Genomic DNA, 25,886 nt, shown 5'->3' with positions numbered 1-25,886 from the left:
ACAGAGGTATGGAAGAGAAAATTAAGCAATTTATTCCCCCTACTCATCAGGACTTTTTTGCAAAATATTAAAAATTTTGTATTACACACTTTTGTAAATTACAAATAAAGAAAATTATGCTATAGGTGATCAATAATGAAAGATACAGTATTACCTAATATTCCCATATCTCTCCATACTGAAAGAACCATGCTTGACCACCATCTTGAAAGGTGGTTGGTGTTAGCAAGGCTTCCAACCATCATATGAACAGGGCCTTTAACAAAGCAATCCAGTTTCTCCAGTGTGTCACTAATGGGATTGAAACAAAAAGGTGATTCTGGCTACACTGAAAAGCATCAAATAGCAAGGGATTATTACTATTAGTGAGTAAAATTTCTTGTGCACCTATTATATGTCAGCACAGTGGTGGATGCTTTACACATACCACGTTTACTCCTCACCAATACTCTGAAATGCAGAAAGGTATCCCCATTTAAAAAACAAGTGAAAAAGTTGAAACAGTTTTCCCAATGACATATAATTTCCAAGTAGGAGAGCTGAAATTTAATTCTAAAGCCTATGCTTTTTCCTTTACAGCCTCTCTGGGGAAGGAAGGTGAGGTACAGTATTAAAACTGCAAACTAAACAAAGATAGATTTTCTTTTCTGTAGTTCTACATTCTAAAATGGAAAATCATACTCCCCCACAAGATACATATGTAAACAAAAACCGACAACATAGTGATGGGAAGGCTAGGGTGGCTCCATCACTCATTCATACTACCAGTCTTGCCACCGTGATTCAAATCCATGCCTTGGCAAAATGACTAATTTACTACACAACATGGGCCCTCAAGTAGCCATAACAAAATGTTTGCCTATATATGCCAAGGGTCCACTATTGGTGGTCAGCAACACTTATATTTTATCTTATGAATAAAATAGAAATAATTGTATATATATTGCAGGATAAGCACATAAGTAATTATGCTAATACTAGGGACCAAGATTTTCTGTGTAAGAGAAAAGAGATTCAAGTATAATATTAAAGAAGTTTAAAAAGTCTATGATATTAAACTTGAATTGGAAATATTAAGGTCAAATTATGATTTATTTTTAATATACTATATTTCCAAGCTCTAGAAGCAATGATACTGTAGTAGCAATGAGCACCCCAAGTATCTAAGCTATGCTTTCTAAATACTATTCTCCAGTAAAAAAATATCAGAGTTCATTACAGTATTAGCTGATTCTGGGTCTAGAGAAAGGAATGTAAGTGTGAGCTTAGGAAATCTTTGAACCAAAAAGCAAGGATATAATCAAAGATTGATGGGTTTGTGTCAAAAGGACACAAGAGTGACACTGAAAGGACTCCCACAAACAAAATTTTGGACAATCCGAGCATCAAAAAGAATAGACTATAACTGCTTGAAAGACATCGAATATATAAAAATCCTTGCATCTATAATGATACTCAAAAAAGTGAAGGCCCTACCCAACCGGAAAAAGGAAAAAAAAAAAAAAAAAAACCCTCTCATTTGCTACCATTGGAGGTGATTATTCTATCAACTTTTTACTCTGAAAATTGGTCATTCAAAAAAAACGAATCAATTATTTATCCTGCCTTTTCAGTAAGAACTACAGTACAGATTAATCAAAGAGTCCTAGTTGATAAGGCAAACTCCTCTTTACAGAAGAAAGCCAGTTTATAAAAGAGATGATGCAATAAGAAAAATCACCATTTTACAACCTCTGATGAAATAACTGATTCAAACAAGGACTGTTAATGAATGCCAAAATCATTAGACAAAAGGCTTAGGGGGAACTGGATACTCACTGTGCCCAAGTATCATCTCACAGATTACTTGCTAGCTGCAAAGGGAAAAATGTTAACTTTTCCATGGGGAGGCCTGGCTGTCATAATCTTAAGCAAAAAAAAATTAACATCATTATTAAAGATACAACCAGATAGCAAATATTTCCAGATGTGATGCAATATAAAGTACACAGCATCACCCACAAAGTATTCTGTCCAAAATTATCTAACTTGAATTTAATCAAGCCCTTAGATCTAATTTTTAATGCATAAAAAACAGAGGAATATAGATCAAGTTAAATATCACCAAGAAGAAATAATCAGATAAATCCAGAATATGGGACAAGATAACTGGACCAGATCCTTCAATAAGTTTATGTCATGGAAGGAAGGAAGGGAGAGGGAACCATCCTCAATTGAGGGATTTAAGAAGCATGACAACCAAATATAAGGTGTGAAACCTGTCTCACCTCACATATTAGCATCTTCAACAAATACTACAGTCTCAGTATCTCCTCAAATGCAAATATCCATGAAAACAAAATCATGATAAAAAAGAAGGAAAATTTTATTAACTTTTCAACCATGGAACTTAGTATTTCATTGTACTCTACTCACCTCCACTTAGCAGCTTCATGACTAGCCACAGTTCATCTTTTACCACAAAAGATGTGTAGTAAGACACAATATTAGGATGATGGCACTGACTCATGGCTTGAATTTCTTTCTGCAAAGAAGAGAAAATGTGATAATTCACTATATACAAGTCTAAAACAAATGCTGCAAGTTAGCAAACCCGAATTTGGGAATCTAAAGACTATGTCACAACCTTTCTCATATCTCCATGGCCCTGATCTCTTCAAGAATGGTTAAACAAAAAAACCCACTTGGTTTCCCTCAGTCCATTCTGACTCCACTCCTACTCATTCATTACAGTAGTGATCTCTGAAACTAGAAATATGCACTATTTATCACACCCTGGCACAGCACCACAGGAGGCCTCCATTGGGACACATATTTTTACTTCTAGGTGCCCTGAAGAATCCTCTTGGGAAATTTGGTTTTACAACCACAGAGAATAATCAGAAATAAACAGAGAGTGGTTTTTTTGTTTGTGTAGGTTTTATTTATTTATTTACAAAATATTACTTGATTCAATTTTTGTGAAATGATTAGAGATGAGAAACAGTTCTCACTCAAAAGAGAAACAAAGTGAAATAAGACAAGGTCACAAACTAAATCCAGAGTAAAAACCTGAGCCACAAATCTAAGCTCACTCTGTCTCAGTTTATAAATTTAAATTAGATTTGGTGTGATAAAATGCTTTATAAAGTCTTACATGATTAGGGCCCTGGTTACCTCTTTGATTTCATTCCTATCCCCCTTCATACACCAGTCCTATAATTCAGCCACAGAAAACATTGAGTGAGCAATGCTGCTTCTAATTCTAACTCTGGACATTTAATCCTATTGCTCCCTTGTCTCAAATACATTTCCCCCATCATCTTTGCCTAGCTAACTCCAATTCTTTCTTCTGTCTAGATTCATTTCCAACCAGCTTCCCAGGATGACTTAGGTGCCCCTACTCTTAGCTTCCAAACACCCTGTGTATCTCCTCCCATCATGGTACAATGTACTAGATAGTACATTGTGTCAAATTGTGCAAGGTTTTAAATGCCAAGCTAAGGGTTCTGAGCTTTAACCTGAAAAGGGGGGGTACTACAAGGGTTTTCTAACAGGGGACTGTCAAATAAATAGGCAATTACAGCATAGTAGGATAAGTTCCATAGTAGCTGGGAATCTACTTTTAAGTACTTGTCTTCATGGAACTCTCCTGCTGTGTGGCCTGGGTCCTAAGTTTCATGGAAAGACAGTTTTTCCACGGATGGGGGACAGTGGGGTGGGAGAGAGCTTAGGTGGTGATGCACGGCCCGGTTTCTAACAGGCCACTGACTGGTACCAGGCTGTGGCCCAGGGGTTGGGGACCTTAGTTCTATAGGATGTGGGGAAATTACAGCAGTACAAGCTGATAAGCATAAATCATTTTTTTAAATGACAAAATAATATAAGACATATTTAAAATACAATGAGTAAACCTGTCTAGGATAAGCAGTTCATGCTTTCAACAGATACATACTATTAATAAGTGTCTACTATATCTACCATATACTAAAGTACTACTACATATACCAGTACTAGGTACCTAACCACCATAGTGAGTCTTCATGAAACTTATACTCTGATAAAGAAGTTTGACAAATACTAACTTACAACACTGAATGATCAACAGTTTGACAGGGGAAGTACTAGACATTACATGATTTCATTGGAGAGGCACAATAACAAAAAATAGAGTCATAACCATGGAAGGCTTCAAAGTTTTACTGCCTTGACACTGAAATAGGAAAGATAAGTAGGTTTTTAAGGTTTTTTATTAATTACCTGGGACCAGATCATAAAGGACCTTGTGTGTTAAATAACTTAGTCTTCACCCTAACAACCATGGAAAGACATCAAAGGTTTAACCATACATACATTTTCGTAAATCACTCTGGCTGCAACATAGAAAATAAATGAAGAAAGCAAGGCTAGAGGCAAGGAGTCTGTTTAGGCTGTTGCCATCATCTGGGTGAAAGAGAGAGAAATGATAAATAGCTAATTTCTCAGTTCTGATAACTGTACTATAGTTATGTTAATATTAGGGGAAGTTGGGTGAATAGCATATGGGAACTCTGCGCTATCTCAACATAAAAGGTTTAAAAAGTTAGCAGCAGTAAGAATGAAAAGAAAGGGAAGAGTCACGAGATAATAACAGGTAAAAACAACAGGATTTGGTGATTGACTGGACATGTGAGGAAAAGAGAAATCACATGGGAGAGTGACAATTAATGCAGAATTGGGGTTGAATTGTGCAAGGTCTTAAATGTCAAGCTAAAGGTTTTGAGCTTTAACCTGAAAAGGGGAGTACTACAAGAGTTTTCTAACTGGGGACTATCAAAGAACCATAAAATTCAAAGATTAGAATGGCCTTAAATATTTCTTTTCTTCCTTTCTATTCCTTTAAAGGAGGAGGGGGGATCTTCCTCTACCTTAACTCCCACAAGAGATATCTTTTTCCCTTTCTTTTCAAAAAGAAAAATAAATATCTAAATGATTTGCAAGAACAGTCTATTCATTCTGATTCAAATTTCCCAGAAGCTTCCTCAACACTTATAAAGTGAATTCCACCCCTTCTAATGAAACTGCTTTCTTAAAAGTCCTTTATTATCTGCTAACGCCAGATTTTTTGTTTGGACTTTTCAGTTCTCCACCTCAAGTTTTCTGAAGCACTTTTTAAAATGGTGACTTTCATTCCTTCATAAAACTCATTCACTTTGATTTCTACCACTTACTCTCTGTTTTTCTATTTACTCAAATGTACAATTTTCTTCCATTTCACACAATTCAGTCAGTCCTCATGTAAATGTTAATTTATTCATTCATTCATTCATTCATATAGAGTAAACAAAATAAAGTCTTTGCCCTTATGAAGTGCTCACTCTAGTAGTAACAAATTTTCCATCTAGGAAATCTGTGCCCTCCTTTCCATTACCAATGCCACTGCCTGAATTTAGAGTCTCAATACCTCTCTGCATAGCTCAGGGTACCTCAAACCATGAATTGCAACCTATATGGGTCACAAAATAAACTTAGTGGATTGCATTTTTAAAAAACAAGAGGAGAGAGAATAGAAAATAACAGCACATTTCACATAATTAAGAATTGTTTCATGGCCAGGCATGGTGGCTTACGCCTATAATCCTAGCACTCTGGGAGGCCAAGACGGGAAGATCACTTGAGCTCAGGAGTTCGAGACCAGCCTAAGCAAGAGCAAGACCCTGTCTCTACTAAAAAAAGACAGAAAAAATTAGCCAGGCATGGCGGTGCCCACCTGTAGTCACAGCTACTCAGGAGGCTGAGGCAGGAGGATGGGTTGAGCTCAGGAGTTTGAGGTTACTGTGAGCTAAGCTAATGCCACGGCACTTTACTCTGGGCAACAGAATGAGACTGTCTCAAAAAAAAAAAGAATTGTTTCATGAAAATGTTTCAGTTATATTAATAGTTATGAATATATATATCTAAATACTGGGTCATAATATAATTTATATTTCCTAGTGTGGGTCATCATGAAAAAGGCTTTAAAGTTGTTGGTCTGGACTACAGCAAAGCCTACTAACTAATCTCTGCCTCTGGTCTCTTATTTCTCACCAATTCACTCTGCCAACTGTTATGGAATTAACCCACAAGGATGGCTATAATGAAAAAGATGACAATAACAAGTATTGGCAAGGATGTAGAGAAACTGAAACCCTCATACATTGCTGGTGGAAATGTAAAATGGTACAGCCACTTTGGAAAACAGCTTGGCCATTCCTCAAACAGTTAATCACAGAGTTACCACATGACCCAGGAATTCCACTCCTAGGTATATACCTAAGGGAACTGAAAACACACGTACACATAAAAACTTGTACACAGATGTTCATTGAAGTATTATTCATAAAAGCCAAAAAGTGGAAACAACTCAAATGTCCAATGAGTGATGAATGGATGATGCTGGTGTATCTATATGATGGAATATTCAGCAAAAAGGAAAAAGAACTGATATATACCACAACGTGGATGAACTCTGGAAACATTCTAAGTAAAAGGAGATACAAAAGGCCACATATTACACATTTATATGAGATGTCCAGAATAGGCAAATCTATAGAGACAGACAGTAGATTAGCGGTTGCCTAGGGCTAAAGAAAATAATGAAGACTGACTGCTAATGGGTATGGAGAGTGATAGTGGTAATAGCTGCACAACTTTGTGAATATTCTAAAAACCACAGCATTATATATTTTAAACGGGTAAATTTTATGGTACGTGAATTTTATGTCAATAAAGCTTATTTTAAAAAATTGTTAATATAGAACTAAACTTCCTAAAACTCAGTTCTGATTAAGTTGTTTCTGTTCAAAAAATATATATATTCAAAGACACATTCCTCTATACCCGTAGCTATCATCATCCCCTATTGAAAAAAATCCTAATTTTTTTACCCATTATTTCTTCTTTATGGTTTCTAGTTTCTCTGCTATTCTTTCCTGATTCTAAACCGCTGTCTGGCAGGGTCTCCATCTCTGCCTGTTCAAAGTCTACCCAGCCTTGGTGGCCCAGGCCACAAACATCTCCACAAAGCCCACCATCTTCAAAACTAGAAGCTCTCTTCCTCCTCCACATTACTTCATACCTTTCCGGAGGCATTTGTACACTCTCCCTTATACAGCTGGCAACAGCCTTAACTCTTCAGCTAGACTGTGAGACTCTTGATGGAAGGAAAGACATGTTTTCTTGATGTCCCCCTCAGATGTCTGTCCCATGAACCTAGTCCTAGCATCTACCAGAGAAGAGAAAAATCTCAAAATAGTGCACAGTGTCCTTTCTTACAGAAAGGCCTATGCACACAATCTCTAGAGATAATAAATGTAGTAAGACTTGATAGTTGATTTTCCCATCACACTTAGCAAAGGTCATCCTACAGAAAATATTTTGACAAAAGGAAGGAGCAATATACTGCCTCCTCATTAACAACTGCCACACGTGATACACACCCGTAGCCCAGTTTACATCAGCACTCTTTGGACAACCCAGAACACTCTTTCTGTATTATAATAAAGATAGCTTTGAAAATAAATTTTAATATCACAACATCGAAACTTTAGTATGTTGATCTCATATTCTTTAAGGTAAGCTAAAGGGTTTCCTATCTCTCAGAAATAGAGCCCCTGGCACTCAGATCTCAGTGTCCTGTAGAATAGGTCCTGAAATCATAAATAAATCAGGTATTGTTTATATTCCTGATATTTCTTCCAGGCCTAGTGGGATCTTGCTTGCTCCTCTTCCCCAAAAAATGCCGATTATCTTAAATTTGCTTTATTAAAAGTCACTTTTCTCCACTTTTGGGAATGATAGTACTAGGAGTAATTAAAATTAAATTAAATAAAAATGCCCCAGCATAATAGCAAAAATATTGCTTTCAAGAATGTCAACTGATAATTAAAAAGAGATGTTCTTTCTACTTTTGAACTAAGATTATAATCATTTTGTTAGTATTATACTAAGTAGACAGTAATACACTTGAGTCAAAAAGACCTGATTTTTTAATCCAGACTCTATCACTCGTGATGATTTCTTTCTCTCATCTATAAAATAAAGCTACTACCTATCTCAGAGATGTTTGTGAGGTATGTTTGTGAGGTACACTTAAGTGCCTAGTACTGAAAGATGTTTGCTATTATCATCATCATGTGAACTTAGCTAAGTTATTTAAACTTTGAGTCTCCATTTCTTTAGTCATGAAGTAGTAAATAATAAGACTTTCATTGATCTTAACACTATCCTTATGGATTACATACAATAATTGGCAAATGATAGGTATTCATATCGGGCTTCTCAAATTCCAGTCTTAATATGTAACTTAAACATTTTGCTTTTCTTTAACAGAATTAGTTTACAGACTTCTTTTTATCATCACTGCAGTTCAGATGTCCAAGAGGTGCTCTAAGGTATTGCCGGCATCTACAAATCCAAGATCTTCAAATAGGATTTCAATCAACATTTCCTTCCTGTATGTGTACTCTCACCAAACGTGGCTTGAGATCACTCCTTCAGCTTCTGCTCATGCATTACCAACTCCTGAAGGGATACAATTGTCTCATCTGCTATGTAATTCTATCACCTCTTTTTCTTTCATTCCAATTACTCCCTGATACTCAGTACAGACAACACCAGAAATTAAATCCAACTTGGGAGAGTGAAAAAAACTTCTGGATGAGCAAGTCATCCCAGTCCTAATCCCTGCCCTTTCTATCACTAGCTATATATGTTCTTAGAGAAATTACTTAATAAAATAACAGTATCAGTTCGTATTTGTATGGCAGGTTAGTTTTCAAATATTTTACCATTTGAGCGTCAAGAAAAACCTTATGAAGTATCCAAAGTAGGTATTATTATTTCCATCCTAATCCAAGGAAACTGAAATTTTAAAACATTAAGTGATTTTTAAAACTATCTCATTTCTCTCACTGAGCACTTACTGCATACTTAAAACTATTCTGCATGTTACAATGCATAAAAGTATAAAACAATCTCTGTGTGGTTACATCTTAATGCTATAGAACACTTCTTACAGCTATTGCTTGGGACTCCCCTTTTTTCATCCTTTCCCTATCCTTTGGAGAAGCCAAAGCTGCCTGGGGTTCACTCTCCTTCTCATCTTGTATCAATGGTCAGAATACAAATTGGTACTATGTTTCTAGGAGGCCAAAACCTTTTAAAAGGATATTCTATCTGATCCAGGAATCATAATTCTATGATATTATTTTAAGGAAACAAGAGAAGCAAGAAACTGTTGTTCATAACAATAAAAAAAAGAGAGAAACAAGGTAATCATCCAATACCAGAGAACAGGTTAATAAATTGTGGTCCACCTATTCAATGAAACACTACACATACATTAGAAGTTATGTTGATCCATATATACAGACACAAAAAGAGTTCTGTGATAAATTAAAAGAGCAAGTATATGATTACATAATCATAAAAATACAAAGATATTTAAATGTTCAGTCTGAAAGATCATATAGCAAATGTTATATAATCCTCAGAGTAAGAGGATTATAACTAATTTTTCCTTTCTACTTATCCAGATTTTATAAATTTTATAACACACATTATTTCTTAATGAAGAAATCACAAAACTTTTTTTAAAAGAAACATCAAAAACTTCCAAGTTATTTCCCACTCTAACATGTATATGAGAAATATGAGCCATGCATACCAAGAGTTCATCCATGCTAGTTTGACATTTCTCAAGATTTATCCGTTTGATTGCCACTTTCTCCTTTTTAGGGGTACAGTAAGCTGCTTGGACCACAGCAGTTGCTCCACTCCCTAAAAATAAAAACATAAATGAGTAAATAGATGGATATATAAAACATGATATTTCTAATTTCCACACAATTTGAAGAGAAGAATAATCCTTATCTTGTTTCCACAGTGAGTAACAAATAGATGCAGAAAAACTCTAAAGAGTGCCAATTAAAGCAAAAGCTTCAATCACTTCATAGTCATTGTCAATAAATACCAGTGCAAAAAAAATTCAAAATTACTGGGGTTCCAGTTCTAAAATATGATGGCACAGGATCACATTTCCCTGCTCCTTTCCTCAAAATACAACTAAATATCCTAAAAGTAATTCATCAGACCATTATAAAAGGACTCTGAAAGGTAGAAAGAGAAAGGTAAACTAGCCAAGGAACTCAAGACTTCAAGAAAGCAGCACAGTGAGTTTGCTGAGTTCTCCTTTTATCTGCTACACATCCTGGAAGGAACATCAGAGAGGCCTGCAACCCGGTACCACCAACAGGGATGGATGGACAGATGAATAAATAGACAGACAAACAATAAATGAGAAAACTCTGCTCTCTGGCCAAAGGACTGTAAAAGGGGTATCTCAGCAGAGACCTAGGGGAGAGACGCATTCCCTGGTCCCCATTCAGGACAGTGGTGGGCCCAGTGCATCGCAGCATCAGCATCAGCATCAGCATCAGCAGGGTCTTCACCCTACATGTGAAACAGTGGCAGTCCAGATTCACCACAGTGGCAGCTAGGTCCCTGTCTCACACCTGTGGCAATGTCAAGCCAATCTGCCCTTAGTAGCAGCAAAGCCGGGGCCCCATACCCACCAGTCAGCCCACGTAACACCTGTAGAGATGGAACAGGAGTTCCAGTGGTGACAGAAGAATAAAGCAGAAGAGAACAGCACTGTAAGACATTTGAAAGTTAAATTACCATAGGAATTACAACTCACAAAAATAGGACAGGAACTATACACTAAACCTAAATAGGGTAACTGCCTATTAAAATAGAAGAATTAAATAGGATCAAGAGTCTTCAAACATAATAATCTAAATGTCCAGAATATAATAAAAAAATGACATATCATACAAGAACCAGGAAAAACACATGTGAATGAGAAAAGACAATCATACTGACGCTAACATCAAGACAAACAGATGCTGGAATTATCTGACAAGAATTTTAAAGCGGCCATCATAAAAATGCTTCTACAAACAATTACGAGTTCTCTTGAAACAAATAAAAAATAGAAAATCTCAGCAAAGAAACAGAAGTTTTTTTTTTAAGTACCAAACAGAAATTATACAACTGAAACATCCAATTACTGAAATAATATTAGTACATTTGCTGGATAGGTTCAATAGTGTAGTGGAGATGGCAGAGGATAAATTCAGTGAACTTGGGGACAGGATCAATAGTTTATTTAAGCTAAACAACACAGAGAAAACAGATTGAAAAAAAAGAAGAGGAACAAAGCCCTAGGGAGTAGTGGGACAACAATAAAAGATCTAAAATCCATGTATTATGTACTAATAGAAAACCTGTGAATATGTTACCTTATATGACAAAAAAGGACTTTGCAGATGTTAAGGATCTTGAAATGGGAAGCTTACCCTAAATTGTCTGGATGGGCCCAATGTAAATGACAGAAGTCCTTATAAGTGAAAGCGGGAGAAAGGAAGGTGAGAGTCAGAGGAAATGAGACAATGGAAGCAGAAGCTGGAGTTAAACACAAGCCAAGGAGCAAATACTGATACATGCTACAACATGAATGAAGGTAAAAGGTACCTTTGGTCCCAGATAACAGACATCTTCTAATACATAGATGTGTTCACTAATTCTTTATAATACTAATTTTCACAAACGTATTATCTAGTGATATTCCCTTTAACCAATATTAATTCTCAAATCAAGTATTCGACCCCTAGATAATCCAACATTGATTAATTTATTTTATGCATACAAAACCCAAAATGTCAGCTTTATTTTTTTTTCATGTTTAACAGACTTTTATTGATGATTTAGGGTACTGGGGAGATAATATAGCACAGAACATCAGAGTATTAGCCTTCACAGTACTAACCATTTATTGGCCCTTCCCTGTCACAAACAATGTTGCCACATTGTTGACCTCTTTCTTAAACTAGATGTATTCATGATATTCTCCTCTCCCTTCTAAGGCCCCTAACTCCTACTCCAGGAGCTGCTGCCAGACTCAAAACTCTTTTCACTGAGCAGTGCACTCTTCCTTTGTTTTGCCCTCACTCAAGCTATGGCCCCTTTCTCAAACAAAAAGCCCTAATAGTCCCAGTCGCCTAATAGATAAGGCATTGGCATCCTAAGCCAGGGACTGTGGGTTCGAGTCCCATCTGGGGTGCCATTAAAAAAAAAAAAAGCAAAAAGCCCTAATATTCCTAAACAATACAATTATCTACCAACGAGATGAATCGTACTACTCTACTAGAAAGCAGAAGCAATTTAAACATCAGCTTTAAATACATTAATTAATGGCATGTCTTACCTAAACCAAAACCATGCTGGGGTTAAAACTACAGATAAGAGAATACTTGATTTTAAGTTTAGTTATTATTTCTTAGTCATTATTAAACACAGAATCGGTTTCTCTAAAAATGAAACACCAAACCTAAGTATTATCAATCATAATTGTTTATACACTGAAGTATCTTTCTTCCACTCCAAGATTCACTCGCTTAAAGAACAAATCTCCCTAGAAGCAAGATATTAAGTTCTCACGTGATTTAACAAATGACCAAATGACAAGTTGCTAATGTTTCCCACATGCAATGATAAAAAGGCACTTGCAGGCTCCAGTTCTATTCTAACAATCACTTTCATCCATCTTCACATTATCTTCCCAAAACAAATGTATTGTTCGGCAATTGAAAAATATTTTAAGGTTCTAACATAAAGGATTATGGTAATGCAGTAAAAACTCATTACTTTCAACACCACTAATTCAGAATAGCCAATGATGTTCTTTCATTAGAAAAAAATTTACTTCACAGAAAATAGCAATTAATAATGTAAATAAGATAGGAAAGAAAATCTTAAAAATGTATTCGTAATTATTTTAACTATTCTCCAATATTTTGCAAGAATCTAATAACACAGTAGAGATAAAAATAAAAAATGTTTCACCTCTTCTTTAAAGCAGGCTCCTTAATGCAGAGTTTTTTACTACAAGCCAGTTTACGGGGTTTACCATCATTTTTCTTAGCATAAATAGAATCAAACAGAAAGCATCAGTATGCATTGCACATAGTAAAGACAAATGTTATTTTATAAAACTATTACTTCAGTATAAATATACATGCACATGAGTAAAAGGTATCTCTTAGGAATGGTTTAGTCAAAGTATGAAAGCTACCTCCCTAATGCCCTCGACTAAGCACTGGCCTGGTATGAAGACTAATACAATGGAAAATTTAAAACAATGGAAAATTTAAAAGAATTGCCAATAAAACAATCTAATTCAGGTTTTCACTACTGTACACTGGTGTGTATCCTCAGTGCCCCACTCTTACATCTCTACTTCTTCCACCCTACTTCTATCCTTTCCTAGTTAGTTCTTTAACTGTAATGTTAGCATATATTAATATTAATCCACCACAATGGATTAATGTACAAAAATGTGGATGAGCTTTCTCCTAAAATCCTTCAAACTGGGTAACTCTACCCACCTTGAGACAGAAAAGGAGCTGCCCAAGCATGAGGTAGACTAAAAATATTTTTTCAGACTCTTTCTCTGCTTTACCAAACCCAGAAATTTAAGAAAGAATATAAAAATGGATATTATTCCTACCTGTGAATAAAGATAAATCAAATGAATCAAATCAAATGAACATATTTTCTCCCAAATTTTGGCCAGTCATCACGATAACAAGTATGTATCCCAAAGATTTTTTGAAGTATTTTTTGGTAACATTTGCATTCACTAAAGAAAAGCACTAGCCCAGACTATTCATTCTGAAAGATTGAGGCATATCTACCTGAACCATAAAAAATATAGGAATTTATAATTTTGTAAACCCTTTTTCTAAATAATGCCTCTTATCAGAATCATGTTGAAAATTAAGGCTCCTAGAACTGGAGAAACAGCTATAAGAATAGTCCTCATCATAAAATTCTCCCCATATAAAGATGAAAATAAAGACACACTGCCATATGCTTTGAGTAATTACTCAAGCAGCCTGATGGTTTTGCAATGAATCATCACTCGCTCTCCTGTTCACCCTGGTGATCTCCCGTGTCAGCGGATGGCAACTCTTTCCTTCCAGATGCTCTTGCCAAAAATCTTGGAATCCTCTTATCTCTCCTTTTTCCTCACATTTAATCCAAGAGCAAATTCTCTAACTTCGAAATATGGTATTTCCAGAATCTGACCACTTCTCACCACCTCCACTACTACTTTTCTCCATTGGATAACCTCTCCTTCCAACCCTGTACCCTTATAAAACTATCCTCCACATAGCAGCCCAAGTTTTAAAACATAAGTCAGGCCACATAAAACCTCTGTTCAGGGCGGGCATGGTGGCTCACGCCTGTAATCCTAGCACCCTGGGAGGCCAAGGCGGGAGGATTGTTTGAGCTCGGGAGTTCGAGACCAGCCTGAGCAAGAGCGAGACCCCGTCTCTACTAAAAAAATAGAAAGAAATCAGCTGGGCAACTAAAAATATATATAGAAAAAATTAGCCGGGCATGGTGGCGCATGCCTGTAGTCCCAGCTACTCAGAAGGCTGAGACAGTAGGATCACTTGAGCCTAAGAGTTTGAGACGCCAACGCACTCTAGGCCGGGCAACAGAGTGAGACTCTGTCTCATAAAAAAAAAAAAACAAAAAAAACACCTCTGTTCAAAACCCCACAATGATTTTCAATCTTGCTCAAAGCAAAAGCCAAGTTTCTACAATGATTTACAATCTGACATCAGGACCATGCATCCTTGCCACCTTACCTTTCTGACCTCTTCACCTATCTGTCTCTTTACCCTCTGTCCCACTCTGCTCTAGCCATCCTCGCCTCCTTACTATTCCTTAATCGCATCAGCATGCTTATACTTCACAGCCTTTGCTCTTGTTCCCTCTGTTTGGAACAAACTTCCTGAATATAACCATACCATTCACTTCTTCACCTCCTTCAGGACTTTCCTCAAATGTCACCTTCTCAGTGAGGCTTTCCCTGGCCTATTTAAAATTGCAATCCCACCTCCATCCCTAACAGTCTCCAACCCTTTTCCCCCACTTTATTTTTCTCCTTTACCACCACTAGATTATAAACTCCATGAAAGCAGGGATTTTTGTCTGTTTGCTTCACTGTTTTATCTCCAGCATCCAGAACAGTGCCTGGCACATCACAAGAGTTCAATATTTGTTGAATGAATTAACCAATCAAGTAGTGGAATATATTTCAAGAAAAAAAATTACTTGTTTGGGGCAAAACAAACACAAAAACAATCCAGTCTTCATGAGCATTACCTCATTATTACCATAATGAACATTAAGATTTACTGAGCACTCACCGTGTATGCCAAGTCTATGCAGAGTACCTTCCTTACTTACATTTCTTTTTTTTCACCTAACCATCACAATAATCCCAAAAGTTAGGTATAACTAGTCTTAGAAAGCAATGTAAGTAAAGCAGTAAGTAAGACTTAGGTCCTACAGTTAGTAAAAGTCAGAATAGGGCCTTGAAACAAAAACCACATGATGTTAATTCTTAACTGGTAGGCAACTGCCTCTTCAGATTAAAGCTAACATTTATTAACTGATTACTATGTGTCAGGTTATTTACTTGCAAAATGTCTTACTTAGCTATTTTAATTTTTTTAAAAACTTGAGGCCAACATTTTTAGTTGCTTATCCAACACATAATTTCCCCTTCTTCATTAATAAGAGAACCCTGACCTATTTTGTTTGAAGTAATAATGTGCCGAGTTAAAATGCTTCATTTCCCAGCCTCTCTTGCAAATGACCAAATTACATAGTTCTGGTAAATAAAATAGAAGTGGAAGTCACTGAGTAAGGCATCCAAGAAAGAAATCCCTTTAAAAAAGAACCAACTCTGGCCGGGCGCGGTGGCTCACGCCTGTAATCCTAGCACTTTGGGAGGCCGAGGCGGGCAGATTGTTTGAGCTCAGGAGTTCGAGACTAGCCTGAGCAAGAGTGAGACCCCGTCTCTACTAAAAATAGAAAGAAATTAATTGGATAACTAAAAATATATAGAAAAAATTAGCCGGGCATGGTGGTGCATGCCTGTAGTCCCAGCTACTCGGGAGGCTGAGGCAGGAGGATCGCTTGAGCCCAGGAGTTTGAGGTTGCTGTGAGTGAGGATGATGCCACGGCACTCTAGCCCGGGCAACACAGTGAGACTCTGTCTCAAAAAAAAAAAAAAAAAAAGAACCAACTCAGCTGTCATGCATCTTTGTCCTTTTCCCACATTCTTCTGGCCTACAACACAAGCACGAGGCTAGAGGTGGTGAAACAACTACGAGAATGAAGTCACGTGCTAAATGTGTTGGCATGAAAAACTAGGAGCCGGGGTGCCTAACTGCACAACACCTAGGCTGCCACCTCTAGTCTTCCAGTTATATCAGGGAAAAAAAGTATTTTATTAAGCCACTCTTATTTCCTTTTCCACTACATGTAAACACAAACCCTATTTGATTCAAATCCATGAGGCTATTGGCCCAATGCTGGCCTCACTGAAAATGTCACCTTAGCTGAGTCTCCCAATTAGGGGAAAAATAAACTATTAAGCATCGCTCTATTGAGAGCATGAAGTCCTTTACATTTATGGAAGGGATAGAGGTGAGGCCCTGGAATCTGTATTCAGAAGCCACTACTTTAGATTCAAAATGTGTGGCTAGTGAACTCTTAACGAAAACAAAAAAGGAGAGAGGGGAAAGTAAAGAATAGAGCTAGTGAGTTGCCTTCACCAAAGTGTCAAAGCTAGGTGAATCATACCTTATTAAAAAAAGATCTTAAACCTAGTCTGAAGTTTTCAGTTTTGTAGTGTGTGGTAAATACTAAATATTTACTGAGATTTTTCAAGATGCATGACAATAAAAATCACATGGCACAGCCCTTGCCAGGCAGGTTGTCCTCTTTGCCATCATACTGCATTGTTGGTAGTACCATGGTGGCAGGGCCTTACACAGCCATGCTACTATGTCCAACATAAACCTCTGAATCCATCTAAACTTGAATGAGACCTGGAACCAAGAAAAAAAAGATGCAGTGATGTTCCAATAGGCATTAAAAACAGATTCAAAATATTTAAGTGTTACAAGATTTCAAATCACATAGCATTTCATATTTCATGGCAATACCAAAGATTGGGAAATGTAAGGACAAGAAAAAAAAAAGAAAGTCAGAGATAATAAGAGCTATCATTCTACAGAGCACTTAACACGAGCCAAATACTTCCCACAATTGCACTCAATTTGCATAACAGCCTCAAGGACACAGGTACTATTATCCTTAGTTTATAGACCAAAAGCCGACACTAAAATCAGTTATATAACTTGTCCAAAATCACATAGCTAGTAAGAGGTAAAACCAGGATTTGAATCCAGGTCAGTCTAATCCCAAAGCCCATTCTTTTACAGATGCTTCAGCATATGTCAAATAGAGTATAATATATGCTCAGAAAATTCTAATGCAAGACTAAGGGCCAGGAATTAGCTCAAAAATACTGAAAAGATCAGTGAGTAATTATGAGAATGATACTAACACCTTTTATAAATAATCACACTTAAAGAACTTCAAATCTTGCCAAAGACTGCCTAAGATGATACAATTCTCTAAAAGGCAGTCCTTTGAATTCCCAATCTGGATGCTTTTAAAATGTTCCTAGGAAGAGATTTTTCTTTTTCCTGCAGGATTTTACTAGAAAGAGGGAGAACAAAACAGAATGTGGAAACAGCCCACAATATAGTGCTAAGTAGAAAAATATTACATTTCCAAAATATGTATGTGTTTTGATGAGGAAGGAGATACTATTACACTAATTTTCCTAGAATACAATCCTTTGAAAACAAAATTTAAATGATCCCAATCCCTTTTTTCTAGACTCCAATCATCTGTCTCCTGAAAAAGTTGAGTGTAATCTGAAGAAATCACAAAGACTCATTTTGAAGACCATAGCTTATTATGAAATACTGTGTTCCAAATATTTTGGTATGGAAGCAAAGTCAGAATAAGAATACAATGCTTTATTGAGTCTTGCTACTTGTTACTAGGCTGTAGTTCAAGGAAAAACTTTTTTTTTCTCCTTGTGGGGAGGATGGACTGAAAGAGTGTGAGGTGTGGAGTTGAAGGATCTGATAGGCGTGAACAGCTATCACACTGTTTCACTATAAGGCTATTTCCCCTAATCTGTGGGACAATGACCCCCATCTTCCAGTTTATATCCAAAAACCAATCAATACAGATGCAGGAACAAGGATCCTGAATTAGGCAATGGGACCACTGGATGCCAACACTGGCTCTACCATTAAGTAGTTATATGTCTTTAGGCATCATTTTACCTTTCTATGTTTCAGTGTCTTCAATTGTAAAACAAGGTGGTTCATCTTACCTCACACCATACACAAAAGTTAACTCAAAATGTATCAGAAGCTTAAATGTAAGAGCTAAAACTATAACACTGTAATCCTAGTACTCTGGGAGGCCGAGGCAGGCGGACCATTTGAGCTCAGGAGTTCAAGACCAGCCTGAGCAAGAGCGAGACCCTGTCTCTACTAAAAATAGAAAAAAATTAGCTGGGCATGGTGGCACATGCCTGTAGTCCCAGCTACTTGGGAAGCTAAGGCAGTAGGATTGCTTGAGCCCAGGAGTGTGAGGTTGCTGTGAGCTAGGCTGATGCCAATGGCACTCTAGCCTGGGCAACAGAGTGAGACACTGTCTCAAAAAAAAAAAAAAAAGACACCATCAAGAAAATGAAAAAAAAACTACAGACCGGGAGAAAATATTTTAATTAAAATCATATCAGATGAAGGACCCATATCCAGAATGAATATGAACTCATGTATACACACACACTCCTATAACTCAATAAGAAAACAAACAACCCAATGGGCAACCCAAATTGGCAAAAGATTTGAATAGACATTTCACTTAAGAATATACATGAAAGCCTAATAAAGACATGAAAAGATGCTCACCATCATTAGTCATTAGGGGAATAAAAATCAAAACCACAATGAGACACCACTTTATACCCACTAGGATGGCTGTAATCAAAAAGATAACAAATGTTAGCCTGGATATAGAGAAATGGTAAGTTTCATACATTGCTCATAGGAACATAAACTGGCAGTTACTTTGAAAAACAGTTTGGCAGTTTCTTAAACAGTTAAATTTACCATGAACCCAGCAATTCCACTCCTGGGTATACACTCAAAGACAATGAAACATGTTCACAATGAGGACTTGATGTGAATGCTCATAGTATCCTTATTCTAAATAGTCAAAAAGCAGAAACAATTCAATGTCCATCCACTGATGTCCAGTAAAAAGGAACTATGTACTGCTATACTCTACAACATGGATGAACCTCAAAAAACATTATGCAAAGTATTAATAAAAGAAGCCAAACACAAAAAGACACATATTCTATGATTACATTTACATGAAATGTACAGTGAGGGCAAATCTATAGAGACAGAAAGTAGATTTATGGTTGCCTGAGACTGGGGGTGGGAACTGGGAGTGACTGCAAATGAACATGAGGCATTTTTCTGGAATGACAGAAATGTTCTAAAATTGGACTGTGGTGATGACTGAACCAACTCTATAAATTTACTAAAAAATTACTGAATTGTACACTTTAATCAGGTAGATTTTATGGTATGTAAATTATACCTCAATAAAATTGTTTCGAAAGATGAAAAAATATTATGCTAATTGAAAGAAACCAAACCCAAAAGACCACATGTTATATGATCCCACTGATATAAAATGTCCAGAAAAGGGAAATCTATAGAGCCAAAAAGTAGATTTGTGGTTGGCTGGAGGTAGGAAGAGGGATTAACTGTAAACAAGCACAAGAGATCTCATTGGGGTGACAGAACTATTGCAAAACTAGATTATGGTGATGGTTGTACAATACAGTAAATTTACTAAGAATCACTAAATTTTATACTTAAAATTGGTGAATTTTATGGTATTAAATAAGGTGGTCAAATGACACTGGAGTTCTCAACCTTTATGAATCATAGACCACTTTTTCAATGTGATGAACACTAACCCTATCTTAAAGGATTGAGAGACTCCCTTTTGCCCACTCACAGACATCCTATGGGTCTGAAGACACCAAATTAACAAACCACTAAATCTCTAGAGCCCTTGCAACTCTGAAATACTATGTCACCTTAACAGCAAAGGCTTTAAGAATGACTACAACCATCCTCTTCACCCTAGAAAGATGTACATACTACCAGAAAAGGAAGGAAAATTCTTCTAAAATGATAAGGATCCTCCTCTTTACTTTTCTGATATCATTTTGGAATCTCCCATTTAATACCTTCTTTCAATATGAAACTCTCATTGAGAGAACCAGAAGCAATCAGTCAAGACAGAGACCTAGCCTGTCTTTAGAACCAATCAGTATATGTCAAAGACCTGGCATGTAGCAAGGACACAGACTCATGAAGTAGCTTAAAGAAAACGATGTGATGTCTCAGATAAAATTGAGCCTGCACTATTTTAAAAAGAGAGAGAAGTAGAGTGAAAAAAATAAGTTTGACAAGGTTTCTTCCAAACACAGACACACTGCAACAAACACTGATATACATCCTCAAGGCAGCGAAGGAGTCTTCAGTTGGTCTTTGTTATAAAACTAATTTTAGGGCAGGATGCTGGCAAAGTAGACAATTCTCCTTCCTCCAATACACAGGGGTCTTCTCATGTCAGTTGGATTGAGCCTCTGTTTAGCTAAACCCACACGCTTTTGATTTCCAAGGTCACTGGGTTATTGTTATCCAACAAATACTCCCCTCATCCCCAGTCCTCAACCTTCCCCCAATCAGTATGCTTCTCTGGGAGTCCATGTTTGTGCAAGTTTTAGTCTCTGTCAACTCGTATTCCTGGACCCCCTTCAAATCTACTCCACACAGCAGCCCCATCTATCAGAGCACATTAGAGAGCTGCTTGAAGCCCTCCAGTGATACTTAAAATAAAATTCCAAAATCTTTACCATGGCTGAGAACGTTTCTAAGCCCTCCCTTACCTGTCTATCGTGCTAGCCTTTGTTCAGGTCCTAAACCGCATCAAGCTCTTTCCCTCCTCAAGGGCCACTGCATTTCCTCACCCCTCAGTAGGGAAAATCTTCCCTGGGCTCTTCAGACTCACTTTTCATCCTTCAGGGCTCAACTTAAATGTCACAGCCTCAGAAAAAGAATTTTCCTTGAAATCACCCTAAATAGGTCTCCAGGTTATTCTCTATCAGAATATCTTGTTTATCTTCTTTCTAGCACTTGCCAAAACCTGTTCAATTCTTTTCGTCTACTTATTTAATGTCTACCTCCCTGATTAGAAAGTCAGCTGCAAGAAGTCAGAAGTTGGGTCTACCTTGCTGAGCCCAGTACCTGCAGCTTCCATCTGGAGAGGAACCCCAGCTCCACCCAGCAATGTCTGGCATTTCGTGGCACTCAGGGGGCTCTCAGGTGGATGCCGGAATGAACTAAAGCGCCCTATCCCACAAATCCAGAAATAGGTGACTGTGCCCACAACTCCAATATCCCCTTTCTCACACAGCCTCGAAAAGGCCTGTCCCGCACTTGCACTCTTCTTCTTCGCTCGTGTTCACACATCTGTCAAACGTGTACACAAATCTCTCATGAGCCCCTCAAACCCCACCCCGCCTCACAGGCGCGCGCCTCGAAACCCCCACCCCGTTTCACACGCGCTCCACGAACCCGGTGCTTCACGCACACGCCCTACAAACCCCCTGGCCGCACGAATTCCTGCGAGCGCTGCGCTCCCCCAAGCTCCCGCGGTTCCCCACGTTCCCGCGTGTCACCCGCCGCCTAGCGCGGCGCCTCCCCCCTCAGCGGCGCCTGCTCTCACCGATCACCTCCTGCAGCTCGTAATCATCCCTGTTGATGGACCAGGGTAGGGCGCTCGAGTCCTCGGACATGACGGCGGCAGCGCCCTCGGCTCTCCCTCCAACTAGCTGACCTCTCTAGTCTCCTCGCCGCGCGGCTCCCCACCCCCAACTGCCGCCGCCGCGCCCCCACCAACCGCCGCAGAACAGCCACGGATCGGACTGCGACGGGGCACCGGGTCACCGCACGGCAGAGCAGCGGGGGCTCAGAGCTCCGGCAGACCTCGCCTCCCGCTCCTCCGCGTCCGGCACTCCCTGGCCCGGCCCACACCCCGTTCTCGGCCTCCGCAACAGCGGCGACAGAAGCTTCGCCTGGGCCCAGCCCCTCTGTCCCGCCCTCCACCCGAGCCCCACGCACGGGCCAAACTTTCCCTTCTCCCTCCACCTGCCGGCACGCAGCGCGATGACGTCACCGCGCCAGACACGCCCCACCTCAGACCCGCCTCCAGCCGCCATATTAAGTGTGGCTGGATATGCAATGAGCAAGCTGGAAGCCCGAGAAAGTGGAAGTCGACGATGGAAGGAAAGAAATTCTCAGGAAGGGGTTCGGCGAAGGCATCGAAAAGCCATCGAAGAGACTAACGTAACACAGAGGCAGTAGCCACGCCAAACATGGCAACCAAAAAGCTACCAAATGGAGGGGGCGGAGCCACTTCTAGCGGCTGGGGCACGTTGCCGTCTTCGTCGTCGTATTCATTGGTTTGTTTGAGAAGGAATCAGGAAGGCAATAGGTGTGTATGGACGTCAGTCATAAGTTAGTCCCGCCTTCAGCCTCTGGGAGCGCGTCCTCGCGTTAGAATTCCAATCTTTAAGGAGCCCCAGTACCCTGCTCGCTTTACCGCTTCCTGTGGAGTGACGTCACGGCGTAGCCGTCACACCCTCGAGACGTGCCAACGGCTCCGCAGGGTGTGGAGAAGCCCGAGGGAGCGTCTGGGTGGGGTAGCCTTTGGGTGTGGAAAACTGCCAACTAGGATAAAAGGCCTTGGGCTACCCGCGGAGTGGAGCCGGAAGCTTGCCCCGTGACACTTTTTTCAAGGAGGACGTTCTCCCCACAGCGCTTGTCGCGGCTCTTTCTCCCGCGGATCCCTCTCGTGTTGGGCAGGGAGGGAGTTCTGGCCTTTGAGCACCTGCGTTGAGGGCCTGGGGAAGTTGGTTTTTTCCCGCTGACGCGGCTTGGGCTATGAAACAAATGAGAGTCGGCCCACGCAGTTTGGGGTCTATCAATGGCTTTGGCTTTTGTGGACTCTCACAGAACTTCAGTTTTCTCAGGTTGACTACGTAGGGCCATTGGAGAAATGAATGAGCTGAAAACTGTGAACATGCTTGGTAAGATGGAAAAATAGAGCATCAACAGGGTTAGGGGGTAGGTGCAAAACTGCTCTCCTTTGAGCTCCTTTCAGTCCAATAGCAGTCACTGAGGAAAAGACCTTAACCCAGGCCTGTCAAACACTGGAAGCCTTATGCTGAGCTCTGCCTTAGGAGGTCCACTAACCATGAAGCCAAAGCAGTCAGCTAGAAGACGCTAGCAGGTTTCCACCTGGTTGGTAGGATTGGAGAATATTTCATGGAGGAGGTGGCATTTGGACCAGGCCTTGCAGAATTAACCTGATTTGAACAGGTATAAATTGAGAGAATAGGCTACTACAATCACAACAAAGGTGCCACAGTTCCAGAAAGCATAGTACAGGCCTTATAGAAATTGGTTTCAGTCATTACTCCTGACACCTAATTTACTGCATGTACTGCCTTTCTTTTTGCAGGGATGGGGGATCAACTATATCAGAAAGGAGCTAAATCTGATGGTAAAGATTAGAAATCTCAAGGTTTGTACCAGTAGAAAAGTCCATAACCAGAAATTCTTAACCAGGGATTGTTGAGCTGTGTGGACCATAGCAGACTTGAGATTTTTTTTACACTCCCTTGAAATTATATACATAATAGTATGTACTTCAGGGATAGATTTTTGACAACCTTCCTTCTTCCTCTCTTCCCCTTCCCCAGTGAAAAGGAGCTACTAATCTAAGGGTGAAAATTCAACATGTTAATGGGCCCACATTCTTGTTGCGCAGGTCATTATACATTCATTAATGGATTCTCTTCTACCTCCTGCACATACACAGTTTGATGGATTCTTCAGATCTGTTCATTTTATTTCCCTTGTCTCCTTGACTTTCTTCACGCGGCCTGGGAGAGGTTATGATCCCATGATTTTAATGACCAAGGAATTGGTGGCTATTTGAGGCCAGAGGCCAAACATCAACCTCTTTCTCAGCCTGTGGAGTATCTTCCATGTAATAGTACTATCATAAACACTGGGTATACAGTGCTGACCAAAGCAGACTTAGTTCTTGTTTTCATGGAGTGTACAGTCTGGTTGAGAATAGTAAACAACTAAGCAAATCATGTCGTATCACACTATCAAGTATACTGTGATGGAGAATAGGGAGCCACCTACACAAAGAGTATATTTGACCCTGGACAACACAGGTTTGAACTGCAGGGTCCACTTGTACACAGATTTTCTTCTGTCTTTGCCACTCCTGAAACAACAAGACCACCCAGCACCTCCTGTTCCTCCTCAGCCTACTCAATGTGAAGGCGATAAGAATGAAGACCTTTATGATGATCCACTTCCACTTAATGAATAGTAAATATATTTTCTCTTCTTTATGATTTTCTTAATGTATTTTCTTTTATCTAGCTTACTTTATTGTAAGAATACAGTATATAATACATATAACTACGAAATATGTGTTAATCAATTGTTTATGTATGAGGTCCCCAACCCCAAGGCCAAGGGCCAGTACTGGTTTGTGGCCTGTTAGGGACTGGGCTGCACAGCAGTAGGTGAGTGGTGGGCAAACAAGCAAACCTTAATCTGTATTTACAGCCGCTCCGGCTCCCCATCACTCACATCACCACCTGAGCTCTGCCTCCCCTGCCCCTCTGCCCTGGTCTGTGGAAAAATTGTTTTCCATGAAACTGGTCCTTGGTGCCAAAGAATGGGGACCACTGTTTTATGTTATCAGTAAAGCTTCCAGTCAGCAGTAGGCTATTAGTAAAGTTTTTGGAGAGTCAAGGGTCAACTGTTTTTTAAAAAGAGTACAGTGGAATTTTTGGCACTTTTGAAGCTTTTAATAAAGTGATACTTTTATTCCTATTATGCTGCTGGTCCTTGTATATGGCTCCCTCAGTAATTTTTGAGGGGTAAGGGGGAAACAGAAGGTGGGATGATTCTGGAACCCTGGCCCTTATATCACAATTTCACCAAATCCTGCATAGGTTTCTTGAAAGTATGGCATATTTTCCTAGAAAGAAGGACCTTGTTTTTCCTCACATTTTCAAAGGAACCCCTGTCTTAGTTTGGATTCCCCCAAAATCAGGCTCTGAGACCAGGATTTTGGTGCAAGTAGTTTGTTTAGGAAGTGACTCCAAGAAACAGTCTGAAGTGGAAAAGGGAGACAAGAAAGGAAGGATAGTGGTTAAGGGTGCATTAATGAGGGGTCACTCTTTGTGCCACTGAGATTAATCCTGCTGTGACCCATCTGGGAAACTGTGGAGCACACCTCAGAACTGTCCCACTGAGAGATAAGGGATTAGGCCACCAACTCCTTTTCTCTTTGAAGGTCAACACTCCAGCACCTCTACCCAGCTCAGGAAAAGCACCCTCCTAAGGTCACAGAATGCACTCCCGCAGACACAGGCAGTCCTCCTCCTGTACTAGAACTCTCTGAAAGCAAACTCCAGAGTAGGCCCAAAAGATATGAGCCTGGTATAGACAGCATCTACTACTGTGTGTAAACCTAAAAGTTAAGAATCCCTGTCTGGACTAAGAAACCAGGAGTGAAAGTGTATTCATGCTTCCCCTTCTTAACTTTGTTGCCCTTAAATGTGCTTTACTTTTAGCACCTGTAGGATAGAGAGGAAAAAAGCTGATTTCAAGACTAGCGATGCTTTGAAGTGGGTAATTACAGCTGCAATAATTCAAGTTTTATAGGCTCCTTTAATGAAAGAAACT

The 25,886-nt window shown here is 39.1% G+C and overlaps 1 protein-coding gene across 2 annotated transcripts in view; it reads right to left on the bottom strand.

The window, feature by feature from the left end:
* OXSR1 (oxidative stress responsive 1) overlaps nucleotides 1-22,235 on the bottom strand; it is a 104,574-nt gene extending 82,339 nt beyond the window's left edge. The window contains exons 1-4 of one of the 2 annotated variants that reach the window (XM_012638720.1): nucleotides 21,832-22,235; nucleotides 9,665-9,777; nucleotides 2,416-2,524; nucleotides 155-256 (exon numbers count right to left, since the gene is read on the bottom strand). In XM_012638720.1, coding sequence (XP_012494174.1) covers nucleotides 155-256; nucleotides 2,416-2,524; nucleotides 9,665-9,777; nucleotides 21,832-21,901 — 394 coding nt within the window. In that variant the 5' untranslated portion in view covers nucleotides 21,902-22,235. The remainder of the gene's footprint in view (nucleotides 1-154; nucleotides 257-2,415; nucleotides 2,525-9,664; nucleotides 9,778-21,831) is intronic. The other variant, XM_012638725.1, reaches the window with a different exon arrangement.
* Between the last annotated feature and the right edge of the window lie 3,651 nt (nucleotides 22,236-25,886).

Source organism: Propithecus coquereli, unplaced genomic scaffold, assembly GCF_000956105.1.
Source record: "Propithecus coquereli isolate 6110/MARCELLA unplaced genomic scaffold, Pcoq_1.0 Scaffold1, whole genome shotgun sequence".
NCBI lineage: Eukaryota > Metazoa > Chordata > Mammalia > Primates > Indriidae > Propithecus > Propithecus coquereli.
The sequence above is the reverse complement of the archived record's forward strand: the minus strand, read 5'-3'. Positions and strand labels throughout refer to the sequence as shown.